The 22994-nt window shown below is 38.1% G+C and overlaps 1 protein-coding gene across 5 annotated transcripts; it reads left to right on the top strand.

Annotated features, from left to right (window-relative positions):
• Positions 1 to 812: 812 nt before the first annotated feature.
• LOC311282367 (kinetochore protein Nuf2) lies at positions 813 to 17856 on the top strand. 5 transcript variants are annotated; one of them, XM_084396082.1, is made up of 14 exons: positions 813 to 1201; positions 1410 to 1543; positions 2811 to 2885; positions 3280 to 3356; positions 3440 to 3501; positions 4160 to 4257; positions 5295 to 5368; positions 5442 to 5535; positions 13216 to 13278; positions 13566 to 13703; positions 13907 to 14047; positions 15038 to 15213; positions 16756 to 16891; positions 17628 to 17856. In XM_084396082.1, the coding sequence occupies exons 2-14, from the start codon at positions 1421 to 1423 to the stop codon at positions 17733 to 17735; spliced, it is 1365 nt and encodes a 454-aa protein (XP_084252208.1). In that variant the 5' UTR covers positions 813 to 1201; positions 1410 to 1420; the 3' UTR covers positions 17736 to 17856. The 5 variants fall into 5 exon arrangements, with proteins under 5 accessions (XP_084252208.1, XP_084252209.1, XP_084252206.1 ...); XM_084396083.1 differs by having other exon boundaries at positions 1114 to 1201; positions 1413 to 1543; XM_084396080.1 differs by having other exon boundaries at positions 1155 to 1263.
• The last annotated feature ends 5138 nt before the right edge of the window (positions 17857 to 22994 follow it).

Below are 22994 nucleotides of genomic sequence, written 5' to 3'. Positions count from 1 at the left end.
CACATTATAACTGTGGAAGGAGTTCTGACGTCAACATCCAGCCAACCAATCATCAGCCTGCATTTCAAAATGAAATGCGTTTGATCGTTAGTTTGATTATTATTATTATATCAACTTTCCCCTCACAATTCTGCTCTAATGAGGCTTTTATTCAGCTCTTTTTAAAATTAAATTGTAGTGTAAAAGGCATTTGCTTTTGTTGCACTTCTATATTTCTCTGTTGCACTACATAATATGAATAGATTTCACTTGTTCAAGAAATTAATTGGATGATTTCTGCGTTGATCAGCGGATCAGGGGCCGTGGAAACGTGTAGAGAAAAGCAGTGTAAAAATAAATACAATAAAATAAAATAAAAATATCTTTATTCAAATAAATAAATAAATAAATACAATAAATAGATCAAAATAAAATATGTTTTAATGACATAGTAAATAATGAAAGAAACATTTATACATTATTATATACATATATACAAACTTAATACATGATTTAAATAAATGACTAAAACTTGATTTAAATAAACAGAAATAAAAATGCAGAGTAAAATGTAAAAGTAAATAAATAAAATAAATGTAAACTAAATAAATATGTTGAATTCAAATAAATAAGTGACATTTGATTTAAATAATAAATTAATACATTGTATTAAATCAGGGGTGTCCAAACTCGGTCCTGGAGGGCCACTGTCCTGCAGAGTTTAGCTCCAACCCCAATTAAACACACCTGACCTGAACCAGCTAATCAAGATCTTACTAGGACTTGATTATCTGGTTCAGGTGTGTTTAATTGGGGTTGGAGCTAAACTCTGCAGGACAGTGGCCCTCCAGGACCGAGTTTGGACACCCCTGTATTAAATAATTAACAAACAATAAATAAATGAATAGAAAAATTACTAGAAAAACCGCAATGCTGAAATGTAATTAAAACAAAATCTTTTACACATTTATAATATTAATTTTCAACAGTATTAATTGGGTCTTTATACATGAAAATAAATCATTAAACTTTAGGATGTTGAGGGTTTGAAAACCCGCTGCACTAGTGGACACGTACTGCGCATGTCCAGTAGAGGGCGCCGCACGCGCTGCTTTTGTGATGACACGTGACGACGTGAGGAACGTATGGCGGAAGTGACGATAGAGGCGCGTAAAGTTTAAATTTGCTCCAGTTGACGACGAGGGACGTGAGCCTGAACTTGGTTAGTACAATAGTTTGGCATTAGTTGTTGAATAATGTCGGACCAACAGTGTGGAAAAGAGGGTAATATATAGTTCTTTGTCTCTGAATGGTGTATAATGTGGCGGTGACCGTTACTGTCCGTGACGGGATCTGTCGACGCTTCTGCTGTAAACATCGCCTGCCTGACCGGATACATGTGCTTATTAATGCCGTTTCTTCTTGTGCAGCAGCAGCAGCGATGAGCGAGAACACGTTCCCGGTGTATAAGGTGGACGTTATCGTGCAGTTCTACCGAACCGAAGTTCTGACTGGACAAGAGGCGAAACACTTCACCAAGAATGACATCACTCCCAACCCAAAGGTGATCACGTGATTACAATGTATTTAAGTGATGTTGTTACAGTGCTGTATATTATCATAATGTAAATCAGCTGTTTTCTATGTGAATATACAGTAAAGTGTAATTTATTCCTGTGATCAAAGCTGAATTTATCATCATTACTCCAGTCTTCAGTGTCACGTGATCCTCCACAAATCTCCCTAATCAGACACACCTGATTCAACTCATCAGCTCATTAACCCGTGTGATAAAGAGAACCACTGCTCTAATATGAGGATTTATGATCAAGAAACATTAATGATTATTATCAGTGTTGAAAACAGCTTCATATTTTTGTGAAAACTGTCAAACTTTTTGTTTTTCCGGATTCTTTGATGAATAGAAAGTTCTAAAGAACAGCATTTATTTGAAATATAATTCTTGTAACATTATAAATGTCTTCACTGTCGCATTAATGTAATTTAATGCATCCTTGATTAATGAAAGTATTAATTTCTTTCAAGAGAAAATGACTGAACCACCAAGAGTACTTAATGAGGAAGAGTTGTTGTTACCTGGTAATATGGCAAGTCGTTTGAACTTTTATTAATTTCCCGGATATGAATTCTTGATATCAACAATTAAATTTGATCGGCTGCCTCTGGTGATATTACACTAGTGAAAATACAATTACAGATATCAAGAATTAGCATTGTTACTAGTATAAATCTAATTCCTGATATTAATAACTATAATTTGAACTAGTGAAAATTAAATTGTTGATATCAAGAATTCATATCCTGGAACTAATACTAATAAAAGTTAAACGGCTTGCCATATGGTAATGCATAACTGGCAAACATGTAAAGTCCTCTGTAGTCAGTGATTGTATCCCTTAAAACTCCTCTTTGACACATTTAAACATTTTATCCTTGAAAAAATGTCTTCATGTCTTAAAATATCTTGACTGTAACTCGACACCCTTGCCTCATTTAGTATGTGCGGTTCTATGAATATGCAAATGAGCCCCGCCTCCACTCACTCACTCAGCTCAGAGATCCACTGGTTGACGATCACATGTTGATCTGATTGGTTACAAGGTAGTTTGTGACGTCAGAAACACCAGTGATTTCAAAGCGTGTGTTTGAGACTGTCTTTGGTTCACTGCAGTTTTAAGGAGGAAATACTCAGCAATGGTGTCGACTTATGAACTTACACATGCTTTGTCTTAAAGCAGATTAAAAACACCACATAGACACATAAACAACATTAAAAGCTGGATTTTCTTTAAAATCTGTTTGTTTTTCAGGCCGAATCCATTCAGAGACTCTACATGAGAGTTTTGCAGCTGCTGTTTCGGTTCAGACCCGAGTGCCATTACACGGTGAGTGTTTATATGCATCATCAGATCTGAGAGTCTTGGGGCCCGATCTCTCTCTCCCAGCGCAATTGACTTTGTACAGCGACGCATGTGTCATTCCTATTTTGCTGTGAACCGCTCCTGGCAAATCCGCCGTTATAATAGCAATCCGCCATGGAACAAGCGCGCCTGCTCTTAAAGGGAATGTCACGTTACGCCCAAACCACACCTATGAGTAATGAAGCTCTTCAGACCAACACATTTTAGATTAGCGTCGGGCACAAGAGTCATTTATCCCGCCGGTATAATAGCCGGAGATCCGCACACAGTTACTTGTGTTTCGCGTTTGATACTTGCGTTTCACATCGTTAAATTAGAGCCCTCTGTGTTTAATTAATGATGCTCCTGTGTTCCGCAGGTGCCGTTGTGTGAAAACGTCCAGTTCCCGATGCTGTACGAGTGGGTTGCTCCGATCATGAGTGTGTACAGGCGCATGTGAGTGAGAAGACTGCAGTGTGTTGTTCAGCATCTCTTCTGAAAGATCGCATGTTTACGTCACTGATCTGCGTGTCTTTCAGGTGCCAGTTCTTACCGCTCTGTCGTGTATATGATTTTTCCCTGAATGACTTGCTCAACCCCAGTGAGTATCTCGTTCTCTCTCTCAGGGAGAATTATTCCTGCTGGTGTTTAGGGTTTGCCCCGACAGCATTTTCATTGGCCGAGCCGCAGGAGAATGAGGATGTGGGGAATGTGTGGATGCTTTATTTTTAACGATGTTCTGGATTGCGTCAGACGAGGGTTTTTTACATTTCTGCAGTCAGTGAACCAGGCACACTTTACTGCAGGGCTCACAGAGAAACTCTTTAGAAAGATGGACAATTTCATAATGCTCTCTGTGTAAATAACAGTTTTATAACTTTTTTAAACACTCACATGATATCAGGGTTATTATCGTAAACTAAAACTATTAAAAAATATTATTTGAAAAACACTTAAATGAAAATTAGAAATGTTGCCTTGGCAGAAAACAGAAATAAGCTGTAAGTAGGGCTGCACGATTATGACAATCATAATTCTCGATTATTTCCTTTGAAATTGTAATTATGATTATTAATATATATATATATGGCAAGTTTAAACTGTGCTGTAAAGCAGCTCTGCAGAAGACAGTGTTGTTCAGCACTAGAGCGAAAGCTGTTCTGTCCTGAGACAGTTTCACGTTTTTATTGCATGAAGTTTAAAGCTGATATGAAGGTCAAGCTGAGCTGATCGTTGGTTTTTCTCACACCTTCTGCCAGAGCTGAAGCGAACGATCACTATTCTCAGCGCAATCCAAAACTTCCTCCACTTCCGGAAGCAGAGGCTGGAAATGACGGCCGTCCACCAGCAAAGTTTTGTAAGTTGCTGCTTGTCTTCAACGTTTAAAAGGAATGTTCATGTCGTATTTTTGATGTCCACAAATTCCTAATTAATTCAGCTGAAAATGCTTAACGTGTTACAATCATCTTCCAGAACTGTAGTCTTAGTTGTGCTAAACCTCTCTTATGTCAAGCTGAGATTTGAGGATCTACCGTGATGAATACTTGACTGCTAATCCCTTTGTGGGAGACTGAGCTTTGTGACAGACCCGTTACACACAGAAGGTCAAGATTAAAAGCATCATATGACCCGTTTAAGCACATATGTGTCAATGGCAACGTTTACATGCAACCAAATAATCCATTAGAAAAGCCTTCATGTGGTTTATTCCTTTTCTAATCCGATCGAGAGAACATGTAAACACTTGGTCGGATCGAAAACCGAAACTGAAAGGACTGCGCATGTGCAATGACGTGGAAATAGCGTAATGATGTAGAAATAGTGTAATGACGTGGAAATAGCGGAATGATGTAGAAATAGTGTAATGATGTATGACGCGCTGAACGAGCTGTTCTCCTGATGAATAAAGTGTGGTATAAACGAGTGTCTCGTCCTCCTATAATCCTCCTCTTCTGCGTGTGTGAAGTGGAGCAGGACAACAGCCCACCAGTGCTGCTCAGACGCTCATCCACACACCACTGGTTCTGGGCATTTTTACTGCGTGATCAATATAAGCAGCGGCACAACGGGTCATATGATCATTATCTCCAAATTATGACCAGAATTGGATAAATATTAAGTCTGCTGTTTTAAACAAATAAAGAACTGTAGGAGAATAGTTATTATGCGCAGACATCAGGAAACTCTGTATATTCGTGCAGTGAGCGCATGTCAAACAATCTATCCCGATCTGAAGCTTGTGATACAAACACACACATCAACCCGATCACATGTTTAGCTTTCATGTAAACACTATGTTCAGATTCATCGATCAGGATGAGTTCAGTCGGATTGAAACAAGAGTTGTGCATGTAAAGGTAGCCGGTGTGATTTAGGTGTTTTGTTTGTCAACAGCGGTGTGATATGGACCGACTCCAGACGTACACGAGAGAAATCAAGGAAGCTGAGAAGAAGATTGAGAAACTGACGTAAGTGCAGTGGTTTATTTAAAGGTCTTACTAAAGATGCTTCTCTCTGAGCGTATCCATCCTCCCTTCACAGGACCATTCCTCCGGAGCAGCAAGCGGAGGCTAGAGAGCTAGCGTCTGCCCTGGCAGAGCTCGGCGCTAACACACAGCGGGAATACCAGGAAGTGGTGAGACCTCAATGATTTCAGTTTACTAATGAAATATCACCTAAGGGTGTTTACACACACACGGCTCGCTTCAGAACCTGCTGTGTTTTCTCCCTCGGTTCAGTTCGTTTAGGCCTCTGAACACAGCAGTCGCTCTTGGCTCTTAGTGCTGGGCGGTATGACCAAAAATTCATATTACGGTGTTTTTCAAAATTATACTGGTTTTTTTGCGATTATATGACGGTATTTTTTATTTATTTTTTCAAGCATGTCTGGTTATTAACTACATTTTCTACTGATTGAGAGAGGAAATGCTGCAGTAGATTGACTTAGAATGCCCCAATTTTACTGTCATGAGGGAATATAGAGTTCGGGATCGTCACGTCACAATGCATTGTGGGAATCACGGTACGGAAGCAGATTTGCTGTATAGTAGCGTATAGTAGGCAGTAGGTAACGTTGGTCATTTGGTCATTAATTTAGGTTATTTTTTGAAAAATGGTTCAGTATTGCTGTATTGTGAACTGCTGTAATCGGTCTCATGATTGACAGGGCAAACGCCTCATAAATCATATTAGTTTTCCCCATTTTCGTCGGATGGCTTGGGTCGCCGCTGGTCGTCAGTATACTACCGGACGAAAACAGTGGATTATTGCACGTATGATAAATTACTCCTGAAGTGTAACAAACCCGCATAGACAAGCTTCATAGCTCACAGAATCAAGTGTGTGTGTCACCACTGATGCTTGGTTAACGATTGTTTTCTCCGCGTTTACTTTGAGGATCTGCAGATCTTGCACTCATCCATTTGTGAACTGCAAGTGAGCCTCCAGTGACAACTTTTTAAATTGATCGGAGCAGAGACTTCAAACAGAGAGCACAAAGTCTTTCAAAGTGAATTTCGTTTTGCATTAATTTGTATTTTAATTTTAATAAATGTTTCATCAACCAATTGCCTGGATTTAATAAATAAGAACTTAGCAGAGAGGTGTCGGCGCGTGAACTGGAGGTCTTATAAATTAACCGAAACTTAAGGTAGTCTTGCCTCACAGACCTGAAAAATATATCTATATTGAAATGTCTACTTTTAAACAAACAATTCTAAACGAAAGAAAACAGATCTGCTCTCTGCTTATATGTAATCCGTTTGAAATGTGCATTTCTCTGGCGAATGATGTTGCCGAGGGCACAGGAAATTGCTAATCCGTCCCTGGATCGGAGGTGTAAGCGCTCACTCCACCAGGTAGGAGAAAATATCAGGGAAACTGAGGCTTGGTAAACTTTCATAATTATTACTCCATACTTTGTTCATAGGGATCGATTCCGCCTATAAACTTATTTTTTTTTTTTTTTTTTTTTTTTTTAAGCACTGTTGTTTGGATTCATTTATGAAGTTTGTCCGTATATGGTATAGCCAACTTTTTTTTGTCACGGTCCATAACTCTTTCTGGAGACCGGCCGGCTACGCTCATGTCTTATTATAAACCGGCTTTTGTGGTGCCTCTAAAATGGCCACCGTTACCCACAATGCACCATTCCATAACATCTACGCCCGAGCTCTATTGTAGAAAAAATCCACACTAGTATTAAAGGGTTAGTTCACCCAAAAATGAAAATTCTGTCAGTAATTACTCACCCTCATGTTGTTCCAACCATGTAAGTCTTTCGTTCATCTTCGGAACACAAATTAAGATATTTTTGATGAAATCTGACAGAATTTTGACTCCTCCATAGGCTTCCAGTGTGACCGAAACTCACCGGCCCAGAATAGTTATTAAAACATCGTTAAAATAGTCCAAGTAACTACAGTGGCACTACATTAAGTTTATCATGCGACGAGAATACTTTTTGTGTGCAAAAACAAACAAAAATAACGACTTTATTCCACTTTTCATTTCCTTCTCTCTGGGCCTCGTAGTGTGTTTGTGCTGCGCGTCTGTGTTGCACGTCATCACGCAACACACACATGACCGGCGTCGGCCAATAGTGAGCCTACGTGGTGACGTGTAACACAGACGCGCTGCGCAAAAACACTACGCGAACCAACTAGAGGTCCAGAGAGAAGGAAATGAATAGTGGAATAAAGTCGTTATTTTTGTTTGTTTTTGCGCACAAAAAGTATTCTCGTCGCATGATAAACTTAAGATTGAGCCACTGGAGTCACTTGGACTATATTAACGATCTCTTTAATAACTTTTCTGGGCCAGCAAGTTTGGGCCACCTAGCAGCCTATGGAGGAGTGATCAGCTCTCAGATTTCATCAAAAAGATCTTAATTTGTGTTCCGAAGATGAACGAAGGTCTTACGCGGTTGGAACATGAGGGTGAGTAATTACTGACAGAATTTTAATTTTTGGGTGAACTAACCCTTTAATACAGGTTTGCAAGGCGGTTTATAAAGAGCTCCAGCAGGAGGCGCTGTAGGAGCGGCAGAAACAGCGGTTTCCACGGTAACGGCTGAACACAAAGCGGTTTCCACGGTATTGGCTGGACACAAACCAGTACATAAACGCTGCTTTATCAGGAGAGATAAAGAAAGATTCAATTGAAATAACATCGAAACAAGACCGTCAGTTCGCTTCAGAAACATTCTTATACAAACACCCGCCGCGGGACTGTGAAACGTGCAGTGCTCATGTTTATTCAACGATGTCAAAGCCAAACACAAATAGATTTTCCAAAAGGCAGTGTTGATATTGTGAACCAATGTATGGGAAACACTGTAATATAATGTAACAGCTATTAATTATAGTTTAACCTCTCCATCTTCACCGTCTCAGTAACGCACACAGCTGAGCATCACCAGTGAACAGTGAAGACCCTCTCACTCAGTGTCGCGCCGCGTTCCCAGCGCTGTTAAAGTGATATATGCTGGTTTATTACATTCATATCATAACAAAAATAAACACCGGTATGAACCGGTGTACCGCACAGCATTATTGATTCTGCACCAATAAAATCACTTCAATGCCTTTTGTGGTGAGAAGGCAACCTAACGAACCAGGCCCGTATCACAGTGCATGATGGGTAAATGCGCATGTTGCATGTAAAGCAGCAGTGTTTGTTCTGCTAATGCCTCTCAAAATGAACCGTAGGCTAACCCAGAGGTGAAGACCAAGTGAAAGCCTATTTGATATTTGGTCAGACTAACACATTTCAGAAAAATATGTTTTTGTTGCTTAAGTGACATCTGAATTATACAGTTCTGACCAGTTGGTCCACCAGTAGGGTTGGGAACCGTTAGTCTTTTTGAAAAACTCCTAAGTTCTGGTTCTGAAACCGGTGCGGTGTGTGTGTGGGCGACGTGCTGGGAGCTTATCCTTGAACAGCGACGTCTCATGAATATTACAATAGTAATGAATGCACTGAAAAGCCACTACTGACCCTCGCGCTACTGACCTCGCGCTACTGACCTCGCGCTACTGACCTCGCGCTACTGATAGACATTTTGCGTCCGATATCAACGCAGAGAGAGAGAGAGTATAAAGACAGTAGAGCTGCACCATTAATCTTTAAACAATCTCGATTCTTATTCCTAAATAACAAAACACCACACCGGAACATTATTACAATTTATTAGGATTAACCCCTTGAGATGTATCATCTCGTTTTCGAGGGGGTCCTTACAATGAAACACAATTACAACTTAAAGAACATAAGATTACAATTAACAATACATCAACAAACAAGCAAACAATAAAACACCAACAATAATAAAAAAAAAATATATATATATACACAGTATCAGTCAAAAGTTTGGAAACACTACTATTTTTAATGTTTTTGAAAGAAGTCTCTTATGCTCATCAAGCCTGCAGTAAAAAAAAAAAAAAAAAACAGTAATATTATGAAATAATATTACAATTTAAAATAATGGTTCTCTTTTTTTAATATATTTTAAAATGTAATTTATTTTTGTGATGCAAAGCTGAATTTTCATCAGCAAGTACTCCAGTCTTTGGTGTCTTATGATCCTTCAGAAATCATTCTAATATGATGATTTGATACTCAGTTATTATCAATGATGGAAACAGTTGTGCTGTTTAATATATTTTTTTGGAATACTTTTTTCAGGATTCATTGAGTAAAACGTTAACAGCATTTATTCATAAAAACAGCATTTATTCAAAATAAAAACATTTCTAACAATATAAATCGTTACCATCACCTTTTATCAATTTAACGCATCCTTGTTGAATTAAAGTACTAATTTCTTTAAAAAAGTTATTGTTCCCAAACTTTTGAACGGTAGTGTATATTGTTACAAAAGATTTCTATTCTAAATAAATACAGTTCTTTATAACTTTTTATTCATCAAATAATCCTGAAAAAAGTATCTCAGGTTATAAAAAAATATTAAGCAGCACAACTGTTTCCAACATTGATCATAAATCAGCATATTAGAATGATTTCTGAAGGATCATAAGACACCAAAGACTGGAGTACTTGCTGATGAAAATTCAGCTTTGCATCACAAAAATAAATTACATTTTAAAGTATATTAAAAAAGAGAACCATTATTTTAAATTGTAATAATATTTCATAATATTACTTTTTTTTTTTTTTTTTTTTTAACTGCAGGCTTGATGAGCATAAGAGACTTCTTTCAAAAGCATTAAAAATAGTAATGTTTCCAAACTTTTGACTGGTACTGTATATAACAATAAAAAAAGCAACAGTACACATAACAACGACAGTTTCAGTGATGGCTTGTGCAATCTACTTTAAAATAAGATAATAAAGATTGTTTAAACAACCGAAATGAAGTAATGGATCTAATATCTACAGGCAAATTATTCCAGTCTAATACGGCTTTAAACATAAATGCTCTCTTACCAATTGTTTTTTTAACACGAGGAACGAGAAAGTAAGTCTGGACAGAATGCCTAACTTGGTGGTTTGAAGAAAAGAGTACAAGGTATTGTTGTAGATCACTAGGATAATCAAAGTAAATACATTTAAATATAAATTGGAGCCAGTGAATCTGCCTTCTCACATTCAAAGATGGCCACTGAAGTGCATCATGCATACAGTGGTGAGTGGGAAAAGAACATCCTAAAACGAATCTGCAAATTCTATTATATGCCGAATTAAGTGAGACAAGATCAGACTTTAAGGCCGTCTGATAAACCACATCACAGTAATCAAAAACCGGAAATATTAATTGAGCAACTAGTTTCTTACGAACACTATAAGAGAAGCAATTTCGAGATCGATGCAAAATACTCATTCCAACATTGACTTTTCGTAAAACATGATTAATGTGTGTTCTAAAGGAAAGTCTAGAATCAAGCCATATTTAATAGTGTCAACTCTATGCAGAGGAGTACTGTCTTTACATGATATAACACAAGAACAGGTTTAGGAATTAAGTTTATGTCTAGAACCAAAAATCATAGTATATGACTTGGTTTTATTAAGCTAATAATAATTTATTAGCCAAAAGCCAGTCTTGTAAACTATTAAAATCCGATTGAAGAGATAATTGAAATTGTATAGGGTCAGAATTAAATGTATATATGACAGTATCATCCGCATAAAGTTGAACCTGACAGTTTTTAAGAAGTAATGGTAGACTATTTACATAAACTGAGCCCTGTGGCACACCTCTTTGCTGAATCAGAAAGTCAGATTTAGTCCCATTTAGGGCAACACTGTTTCCTGTTGTGCAGATATGAATTAAACCACAATTTTATTTTTTGAAAAACCAATCGCATGAAGTTTATCTAAAAGCAAATAACGATCAACCAAATCAAAAGCTTTAGTCAAATCAAGAAAAATAGCACCTGTGAGCTTGCCATTATCTGAGGCTGAAAACACATCATCTGTAAACTTAAGTAATGCAGTAGTTGTGGAATGATTAGACCTAAAACCAGATTGAGATGATGATGGAATATTAATACATAAATAATTTGAAAGTTGTTTATAAATTAATTTTTCAAAAACTTGAGATATAGAATATATAATAGATATTGGTCTATAATTATTGAGATCAAGTACATCACCTCCCTTATAAAGCGGAGTAATGCGTGCACGTTTCCAGATCACCGGCAGCTCACATGTAGACTAAAGAAAGATTAAATAAATCAGCTAGTGGATACATAAGAATATGTGAAGTTAATTTAAGATACCTATTTTCAATTCCATCTAATCCTTCAGCACTAGTCACTTCTGATTCATCAATGGCACTCTGAACATCAGTTGGAGCAATCTTCCCAAATGAAAATGAACTATTACATGATGCAGTCTCATTACAAATATCAGCATTCAAGTAAGAGGCCGATACTAAAGTAGACCAAACTGAAGAACAATGCTGATTACATTATTGCGCAATAGATAAGGAGTCATGAAGTATTGTATTATCAACTCTAATTTGATTAACTGAATGTTTATTTGATGTATTAATAATGTTTTTAATTTTATTCCAGAATTGTTTAGGATTTTTATAATGAAAAGACATTCTTTATAATAATTAGTCTTTGCATTTCGTGTTTTTGTCTTGCTCAAATTTCTCTAATGCCTATAGACTTCCCAATCAGCATTACTTCCTGTCTGACGGCATGTTGTCCATGCTTTGACCCTTTGCCTAAAGAGACTAATAAGTTCCGAGTTAATCCAAGGAAGATGATTGCCCTTAACCCTATCAATTTTCCAAGGTGCATGCTTGTCTACAACACTTATAAACTCAGTATTAAAAAATCCCAAGCGTCTTGTACATTAGGAATTAAATGATAGCTATTCCAATTAATAGAAATCAGATCATGGATAAATACATCTAAAATCAGTTTTATATTGTCTGATTTTAATTAATTTTGGTGGCAATTTAGGTACTTTAATTTCCCATTCACAGAATATAATCGAATGATCACTAAAGCAATCAGACATCACACCTGACCTTAAATCTATTTGGGTGTGAAACAAGTATCCAATCAAGAAGAGATTGTGTGCGAGAAGTAATTCTAGTAGGCTCAGTAATTAATTGGGTATTACATTTATTTTTCTCTTTATTATATGACGTATCCAACCAATTCTTATTGAAGTCGCCTAATAAGATTAACTGCCTGATATCCACTATCAATTCAGTTTTTGGTAAAAATGAGTTAAAGGAGTCCACTGGTGAAGAGGCTGGTCTGTATATGCTCCCGATGATTATACATTTATTTAAATGGAAAACCACCTTAACAAAAATACATTCAAAATATAAAGGATCAATCGAAGGTATAATTAATTCAGATACAAGACCTGTAGAAACACATATAGCCACACCTCCACCCCCGGAGCACCTATCCGATCTGTAAACTACATTATTGGTTAAGTTGATTTCATTATCTGAATAAGATAGGATAATAATAATAGGAGTGTGTATTTTCCCTCAGAAAATTGTATTCTTTTTGCAAAAATTGCTAAATATGTTGAATTTGTTGACATTGCCAGTCTGTTAAACTCATTTAAATAGTATCTGAAATAAACACAAAAAGGATTGTGCATTTTTCCCTTACTACAATTTCTAATAATTTTTATTGAATGAAAACCGAAACCAGAATCCTTTGGCGGAACCGGAAGATTTCTTACAATTCCCAACCCTGTCCACCAACATGATGCATTAACTGTTGTCACATGATGCATTAACTGTTGTCACGTGACCCAGTGTTTTTCAGGCCTTTTTTTCATGTCATATTAATCTTCAGTGTCCTCTCTTTAGACTGCGATGAATGAAACCGTTGCACAGTGGAAGACGGAGATTGCTGAGATCTCACAGAAGCTGGTATGTATCAGATAATGTGTTTGTTTAATCTACCACACTTCTAGTTTGGATGAGGGTTAGTCACCGTGTAGTGGAAGTAGAGACTGATATATGTCATATTACAGAAGAAGAGATCTGAGTAAAACAGATTAATGAGAAAGAAAAAAATGAAGGGCTGGTAATTGGTTTTAATCCATGTGTTATTGGTTGTATGGAGGCAGATCTGGCTGAGTGTGCTGTAGGTGTACTTCTGTGCTGGCAGTGCTGTAGAGTGACTGTTGTAATCAGACATGTGTCTTACAATCCAGACTCAAAGGAAAGTGGATGTGGTGACGCTGAAGGATGAGATCTCCAAGCTCAAGTCTCAGATCGTGGAGTCGCCCGAAGAGCTGAAGAACGAGATGGAAAGGATGAAGGAGAACGTGAAGAGCATTAAGATGTCAAAGGTATGTGTCGTTTGCATGTTGCTTAAGGTGTTTAACTGCCCAGATCAGCAGGTCTCTGTTCTGTCACTGAGTGTTGGTGGTGTTATCAGCAGCTGACCGTGTGTGTGTGTGTGTGTGTGTGTGTGTGTGTGTGTGTGTGTGTGTGTGTGTGTGTGTGTGTGTGTGTGTGTGTGTGTGTGTGTGTGTGTGTGTGTGTGTGACAGGATCTGGCTGACGAGAGGCTGGTGGAGCTGCAGATGCTGGTCCAGTGTGCTGGTCAGGTGGAGGCAGAACTACAGGTCCTGCTCAAACAACTGCAGGACTTACAGATTAGCATGTGCAAGACCAACCAGCAGAAAGAGGAGGTAAAGATCATCATACGTTTGCAAGGAGTTCTGACTTTTGATTGGAGAGTCACAGCAGCAAATATTGTTCAGTCTTAAAATACAGTCAAAAAAAGTGCATTTCTTCAACTGTACACACTAATGGGCAACAGAGAAGAGTCGACTTTAAGATGTCATTGGCATCAAGGAGAGCTGCACGATTCTGGATAGCCAACTAAACAAAATAATGTAATTTACTAAAGGTTCTGACAAAATGTTAATTACTGCAGTTTATTTAAGTGACCGTAAACAGTAGAGAAAGAAACCGTGCATCAGTATAGCGGATCCGTGTGCAGCAGATCCAGTTCTGTACATGAGATAATCCACACAGCAGACAGCAGGAGGGCTTCACAACCACTGGACTTACTGACCCTGGAGACACATGGGACAATTTGATCACAATACTATCCGTTGCGCAGACCTCTTTCCACGTTATACACTATTAACTGGAAAGAGCCTCGCCAGCGTCCATTTGCGATCTGAGGCTGATATAGCTCACGCACTCTCTAAAGGCATAGCGCGCAACACTGATAAGCGTCCCACTTAACCAAACACCTTAATTGATAGTTCCTAACCACAATAAAATTGCATGACTCACTCATACAAGTATTTAATACAAAATGAAACCGAAAGTCTTTTACTTAATAGGAGAATAGTTTTGGGAAGTTCATCATATAAAAATAAGATACAATTGATATTTCTCTCTCCCCGACTCGCTACATGTGCATCCGGTCTTAAAGTGACAGCAGCCTAATAAACCTGCTGACAAATTATGAGATATTATAAAACACATCTATATGGCAGTCCTATGGTATCGATGTCAGAATTGTGGCCAGTGAAAATGCTGAGTGGCTAGTAACTTTGGTAAACCAGTGGACACAGTGACTGGAGAACATATGAGTACAGTCGTTGTTTAAGGAAGGCATTTCCTGAGGTGTTTTTTCACCGTTTTAAATGATGGTTCCTGCACAGGTCCAGAGATTAGCAGCCATGAATGAAGCCTTGCAGAAAGAGCTGAAGAGCCTGAGCAGTGAAGAAGCCCAGATGAAGAGGGGGTTCGCCATGAAACTCGACAAGCAGTCGAAGCATCAGATCCGGCGGCAGAAGAAGAAAGAGGTCAAAGATCAGCAGGTCAAAAATATTTATGGGTAAGTAAAAAACAAAACAGATTCTACCTTTTTTAAAGGATCCTTTTGTACGACAATGCATTTGATAATACACTTCCTGTGCTTAATATGAGAAGATTTTTAAAATAATTTATGCAACTCCAGCGGTACTGGTGGATTTCTGCGGGAAATTTGAGCATTCCGTCACATCTGTCCACATCTGTCCACATAAAGAGGAGTCTCGGCTAGTCGGCTACGAGTGTGAGGATGCTGGAGATTTATAGTGTTTTCTCACAGCACTTGATATCATTAAACTACGCAATTTGATGGCGGATCCAGAAAGGCTCAAACGACAATCACCAACTGGAGATTCACCCGCTGTAAAACGCAGAAGACTTCGGAGTGACTACAGGAAACAGAGACTCTATGCGGAAACAAGGATGATATCGGAAGGGCAGTAAATGTAGTCACGCAATGCTGGTGTTGTTAACATTAACAATTGGAGAACAGTATAATTTGCACGGTTTGACGTGATATGATAAGCGATCGTTAGATTTAATCCGCATGATTTACTGCAGTGCTTTTTGCCCCTTCAGTGTGTCAGAACAAAAGTGGATGTTACTGGTTCACATTTTCCAGTGAAAATTTCTTATGCTGGTCAGACTTCCCAAAAGTATAATCTGTGATTGCGAATGCCAGGATCCACACCAGCGACTGACAGCCGCACATTCTCCTCTAAACACTGGATTCATCCGTGCCGAGCCGAGGCACAAACCCACGTCAAGCTGATCAAACCATGAATAACTGCAGATTTCGAACAGAGATGGCGACAGAGAGGACAAACCACAGACTGCAGCTTTAAGTGAACATTCTTTTTTTTCAACAATGTGAAAATTACTTTTGAATGTTCTCTGAACGTTCTGAAACATCTTGTAATATTTAAACAGAACAAAAATGTCAGAAGATCATTCAACTAAACACTTCAGAAAGAAAGGTTGGATCCGTGTGTAAATACTGTTTGTGTGCTAACTGCTAACGTTTTGAGACAATTATTTAAGACGAGATTAGTATTAACTGGAAGAACAGTTTTTGTACAGCTAAAATAACTAAGCGAATGATACTGAGAGCCTCGACACATCACGAGGGTGCAAACATGACGGAATTATTATTATTATTTTGTGTGAACTGACCCTTTCAGTGTCCTAAACATCGATCCCTCTGTGATCTACAGCATCGGTCCTCAACCTGCGGCTCACCAATGCTAACGCGGACACGTGTAAACAATAAAATCCAGCTTTACAATTTACTGTTGTTTTTAAATTCAATTCAAATGGATAAAACAAATATAAGTTTGAACTATAAAATAATATAATCATATAATGATTAAAAAATGTGTTTTTGGATTAAGGATCTGAAACTTACAGGATATTCTTATAGTATGATGACCTTTAATATGTCTTTAGCTCAAGGAAAATTATGACCCCTTTAAAGTGTCCTCATCACACTCGGCATGCATCATCACACTCGGCTCTGTTTCTTCTGATTGAGAAACACTGCTCTAATTTTCTCATTTATTTTATTCAGGCAATATGACAAAATCCACCAGAAACGAGAGGAGTTTGTGAAGAAAATGGAAGAAAGCAACCGTGAAACTAAACGGTTCAAGGAAAAGATGCAGGAGCTTCGAGCAAAGTGCAACCAGCACACACAGAAAGCCCAGGTGTGTTTCACCAGCACCTCTGAAGTCCGTCTCGTGCTCTGGACCCTTACAGAGCTGACTGTGTTGGGGAACATCTAGTGTTTGGTCTTCATTTAAATGGCCTAGTTTAACATTAAAGGGATATTCACCCAAACATTTAAATCAGCCCATGATTTACTCTCCCTCAAGCCATCCTAGGTGTATATGACTTTCTTCTCTCAGACAAACACAGAGTTGTCCTGGCCTTGCACACACTTACTGGCTCTTCCGAGCTTTATAATGGCAGTGTATGGCTGTTTCTGTTTTGAAGTTCATAATAGTGCATCTATTCATCATAATAGTGCATCCACGGCTCTAGGGGGTTAATAAAGGCCTTCTGAAGCAAAGTGATGCGTTTTTGCGTTGATTTATGATGGACAGATGCACTTTTATGGACTTCAAAACAGAAAGAGCCATTCACTGCCATTATAAAGCTCGGAGGAGTCAGGACATTTATTAATATGTCTGACAGGAGAATATCGTGTGAGATGTGGAGAGGCGTCTGCTAAATGCATTTTCTGTAAAGCTGCTTTGAAACCAGATGTATTGTGAAAAGCGCTATACAAATACATTTGAACTGAATTGAATTGAATTAAATGAGTAGTAAATGTCATATCCACCTAGCCTGACTTGAGGGCGAGTAACTCATGGGCTAATGTTTGTGTGAGCACCCCTGTAAAGCCGTGTTGAGCGTGTGCTAACGTCTGCTCCTCTGCAGGAGATCTACGAGCGCCTCCTCACCACACTGGAGCAGTACAACAAGCGCATCGAGAGCATCGTGGTGGAGACCAACGCAGACACCCTGAAGATGAAGGCACACTTCTAGAGTCCTCAACGTCCTGCATGTGTTGAAAGTCTGTCTTGTTTCATTGTAAATGTATGTATTTTTTTATTAATTTCCCCTGACTTACAGCTATAATAAAATTGTATTTAACTGCTTGAACAGACCAGTGTCGATCTTGAATATATTATTGGGTCCTGCTTTTTCTTTTTTTTCTTTTATTCTCTTTATTGAGGTTTTTTACATATCAAATACAGAAAGACAAAAACACAATAACAAACAACATGCATCAGAGGGCATCATTTCTATTTCCATGCTAAGACAATCAATTAAACATTCTCACCAAAGTAATCTATGAAAGTTTGCCACATTGAATAAAATATTTCAGACTTCCCCCTTAACAAGTATTTAATTTTCTCCAATTTCAAATGACCCATTATGTCTTTCATTAAGGCTGAGTGAGCGGGGGGGCATTTTCTGTTTCCAACACAAGAGAATCAGTCTCCGTGCTAACAAGGTCACAAAACAAACCATGCTGTTTGGGGTGTCCGAAAGTTGTACATTGACTGGTTTCACACCAAAAAGAGCCCAGATTGGATCTGGCTTAAGCTGCTTTTTCAAAATCTTGGAAAGGGTTTGAAATCTAGTGTTCCAGTAGGTCGTAATGTGAGGAATATTCCCAAACATGTGCAAGAGAAGCTGGCCCTGGTGAACATCTGTCACAAGAAGGACTAATGGAAGGAAGCATCTTTGACAACTTTAATTTGGATAAATGCACTCTGTGTAGCACCTTGAACTGCAAAAGACCATGTCTAATACAAACAGAGGTAGAATGAACATTTCTTTGGGCTTTTGACCACTGATTGTCTGTAATAGACACCCCTAGGTCATCTTGCCAGGCTCTTTTCAAATGGTCCAATGTAGGTGTTGTTTCTTCCTGTGATAGCACATTGTGGATTTTAGCAATTAGCCCTCTTTGAAATGGATTAGACAAAAACACTGTTTCCATTGCAGAGTTTGGGGGCTGATTAGGGAAAGACGGAAATAAGCCCGTAACAAAACTTCGGATCTGTAGGTATTTAAAGAAATCTTTACTTTCCAATCTGTATTTGCTCTGTAATTGTTTAAATGTGGGAAATATATTTTCAATAAATAAATCTTTTAAACATCGAATACCTTTATGTTCCCACTGAAGAAATGTCATATTTAAGACTGATGGAGGAAATGTATGATTATTAATCAATGGACTTAAAGCTGACGCACCCCTCCATCCGTAATGCATCCTAATCTGGGACCAGATTTTAACTGAATGAGAAACTACTGGGTTCTCAAGTTTTTGTTTTGAAATAGGCGAGGCTGAATAAAGTAATGCTTTTAACGAGGTGGGATAACAGCTTTCATTTTCCATCCTACTCCAATCAGCCCCCGGAGTGGACAACCAAAACCACATTGAGCGGATATTACATGACCAGTAGTAACGTCGGAAACAGGGTAATCCCATTCCTCCCTGGCCAGTTGGTCTTTGCAAGAACATTTTCTTGATTCTTGGAGTTTTTCCATTCCATATAAAATATGACGTGAGGGAATCTATTAAAAAATGCCTTGGCTATCCAAATAGGAATACATTGGAACAAGAACAAAAACTTGGGCAGAACATTCATTCTAATAATATTTATTCGACCTGCTAATGAAAGTGGTAGATTTTTCCATGAATCTATATCTTTTTTCGTTTGATCATATCATTTCAAAAAGTTGTGCTTAACCTGTTAACCGTTGCCAGTGCGCCCGCGCACTGAAGCGTTATTTATTTATTTAATTCAAAATTACTATCAGATTTAATGTTATACCTTGACAAACTATACATAATTAAAAAGATATAATACTCAAGTTTCAGTATTTGACCACTATTGTATTCTGAGAAACTCGTAGTGACAGTTATGTCTTAATTTGTGTCAGGAGTTATGAAATGAAAAAATGAGTCGATACCTTTAATATGAATTATGCGCGTCAGCCGCTTTCATTCATAAAAAACTCCGTGCTGTCGTCATGACAGCGATACACAAAACAACGTCCTTCAGGGCTTTAGCTCAAAACTGTGCAGATTTGGAGAAATATTGATAGATTCTCATAGATTTACATCATATTTCTATAGACAGGAATAATATTTATTGAATTTATACCCAAATGCGTCGATGTAATCTTTATGAGCATTTGGTATTCCGATACTGTGTTTTTTAATTAATTGTAAGTGTTTTAATGACGCGGAAAAGCGCCCGTTACAAAGCAGAATGGGGCATCAGTTTACTGTCGGAGATTTGTCGCTCGCATTTTTATCAATGTTTCATCAACCAATTGCCTGGATTTAATAAATAAGAAGTAAATATAGCAGACAATATAATCAGGACTTCTCAGCTGCGGGCTTGCAATAGTCACAAGCTCACACAATACGTGACAGAGGCTGGTAGCAGAGAAATCAATTCTGTGAATTACACTGCGCAAATCAAAAGTAATAGGCTACTACCCACCGGATGAAGAAGGGTTGGCTCTCAACAGAACATAAAATATTCATTTTATTTTATTTTTCGTGTTCGCATTTATGAGGAAACAAGTAATAAAAACTGTGTGAGTGTTTTAGCGCAATTTTCTCACGTCATGGGATCACAACACTCAAAATTCAATTTTTGAAGCATAAAGGATAGATTTTTGATCAAATCTTTTTTTCTAATATTATTGTAAATTTTAGAAGCTATTGATTGCAATTTGTTTCAACTCGATAGCTATTATGGTTGCCGAGAAATTTGCAAAAAACGGAATTTTTTCTGGAATTTCCAGGAAATCCAAAATCTTTTCCTGGATTTTTTTTGTGCGTTCCCGAGATTAGACCTTCCTTGACATAATGCCGAAAACCCGAAGTCTCTAGGTGGTCTGGTTGAGGAGTAGATAGAAGTGCAAGATTGGTGCGCACAGACAGAACAGAAATCATGAGTTAACAATCGCAATTTTGTCCGGTGGAAAATTGCGCTAAAAACAATGTTACGGACGTGACAAGCTCTGAAAGCGGCACTAAAGTGCTTTAAAACTTTCACAGAGACCTCAAACAGAAAGCACAAAGCCTTTCATTAAAGTGAATTTCATTTTGTATAAATTGTACCTTAATTTTCATCAATGTTTCATCAACCAATTGCCTGGAAATAAGAAGTAAATATAGCGGACAATAGATAATCTCGACACGGAGACGCCGTGAACTGCAACTGGTCTCATAAATGAACCGAAACTCAGCGTATAGACCTGAGAAATATATCTATATTGAAATGTCTACTTTTAAACAGAACAATTCAAACCGAAAGACAGACTGCTCTCTGCTTATGTAATCCGTATGAAATGTGCATTTCTCTCTGGCGTGTTCACTGAAGATCGCGAGTCAGCGTCGTCAACTTTGCAGCCGACACTGACTGAAAACACTTGTTTATTAATAAACAATTAAAATGTCTCCTTGCTATATTTGATGTATTCATAATCATTACTTTTGCCAGTTCTTTGTGACAGCTTTTAGGTGCTTTATTGGCAGCGCCATCCTTACATAAATCACCGCCCCCCGCATTTTTAAAAATATTCATTTATCGGCCATTATAAATGCCGATACCGATAGTTAGGAAAATGCCGATATATCGGTCGGGCTCTAGTCTGAAGTCAACAGGTTTTACACACAGACATTAATGATGATGCTGCCATCTTTCTGAAGGCCTTTCCCCTCCTGTTCTCGGTCATTCTGACTCCACAAAACACTGGATTACTCCGTAAATATTCATCCATGGCATTTAATATTCTGTCTTTCATCAGCAGGATCCGAGATGCTCCAAGCTAACAACTCTGGATATTACAACAGGGTTTAACAGAATATAAACGTAGTTTTAAAAGTCCAATAGATTCAATTTCGTTTAGACATTGTTTACTGCTTAAAGGGATACTTCTCCCAAAAATGTACATTTTCCCATAATTTATTTTCCCTCAAGCCATCCTAGTGTTTATGACTTTCTTCTTTCAACCAAACACAATCTGAGTTTTATTAAAACAAATATCCGGGCTCTTCCCAGCTTTATAATGGGAGTGAAGGGAGCCTGAGATTCTGAAGAACAAAAAGAGCATCCATCATCATAACAGACCATAATACTCCAGGGTCATAAAGCTGGGAAGAGCGTTTATGGTTTTTAAAAGTTTTTTATTTTTATGGAAAAGTAAAATGTTGGGGTGAACTAACCATTTAAGCAGTAAACAATGTCTAAACGAAATTACTCATAAACACTAGGATGGCTTGAGGGCGAGTAAATTACGGGATAATGAGCACGTGTGGGTGAACTATCCCTTTAACAGTAGCCTAATCGTGGATATTGCATAACTGTGCAACTTTAAGCCCTAAACCAACAAAACTAAACTAACTTCCCAGAGTTTCGCTTATTCGCTCCACGTCATGAGTGTCAACGTCGACAGGAAAGAGTATGAACCGGGAACAGTCCCAGATATGATTATAAAGCTGATGAATTATTCCTCACAGAAGAAGAACATTAAACATTTCCTGAAAGCTGCTGACCCGACTCGGGAATGAGGTTTGCGGTTAGGGTGACCACCCGTCCCGCGTAGCGCGTGCGCGCACAGCGTTTGAAGCCCAATTCATGCGTCCCGCAAATTGAGACCGTGTCACGCATAATCTATGCTTGCTAAAAAAAAAAGTTGGTCGCTCTATATCCTCGATCCCCAGGCAGCCAAACGAACATTACTTGACAGTTCAGAACGCTACTGTTGCCACACCCACCCCTCAGTTGAACTGCTAACTAGGTTGTCGTCAACTTTTTCGTTGTTGTCATGACAGCGCACGCACGTGCATACCAGACACAATGGGAAGGAACTTTTATGGAGAAAGAGACTGAGTCTGAGAGGCACCGCCATCATCAATTAAAAATAGAAGGTGTGGGTACAAGAAAGACTGGGAAAATGAATATTTATGGCTGAAAGGTGTTGAGGGGGATACCGAGAGGGCTTTTTGTGACCTTTGCAAAACGTCCTTCTCAATCGGACATGGAGGGGAATAGGCTACGATGTCAATCGTATTTTTTTTTTAATACTTTTTTTTTTTTTACTGTTCCTGTGGTGTTGAGCAACTACAATTCCTGTTAATCCTATACTTTTATATTATAATTTATTTAAAGTGAATAAATTGTAATGAAAAATAAATAAAATTAAATAGTAAATCGTAAGTGTAAGTGTAAGTGCATCTGTCAATTCATTGAATGTTCAAAATATTATGAA

The sequence above is a fragment of the Rutilus rutilus genome (assembly GCF_951802725.1).
Source record: "Rutilus rutilus genome assembly, chromosome: 22".
Lineage (NCBI taxonomy): Eukaryota > Metazoa > Chordata > Actinopteri > Cypriniformes > Leuciscidae > Rutilus > Rutilus rutilus.
This window is presented reverse-complemented; position numbering and strand designations above follow the sequence as displayed.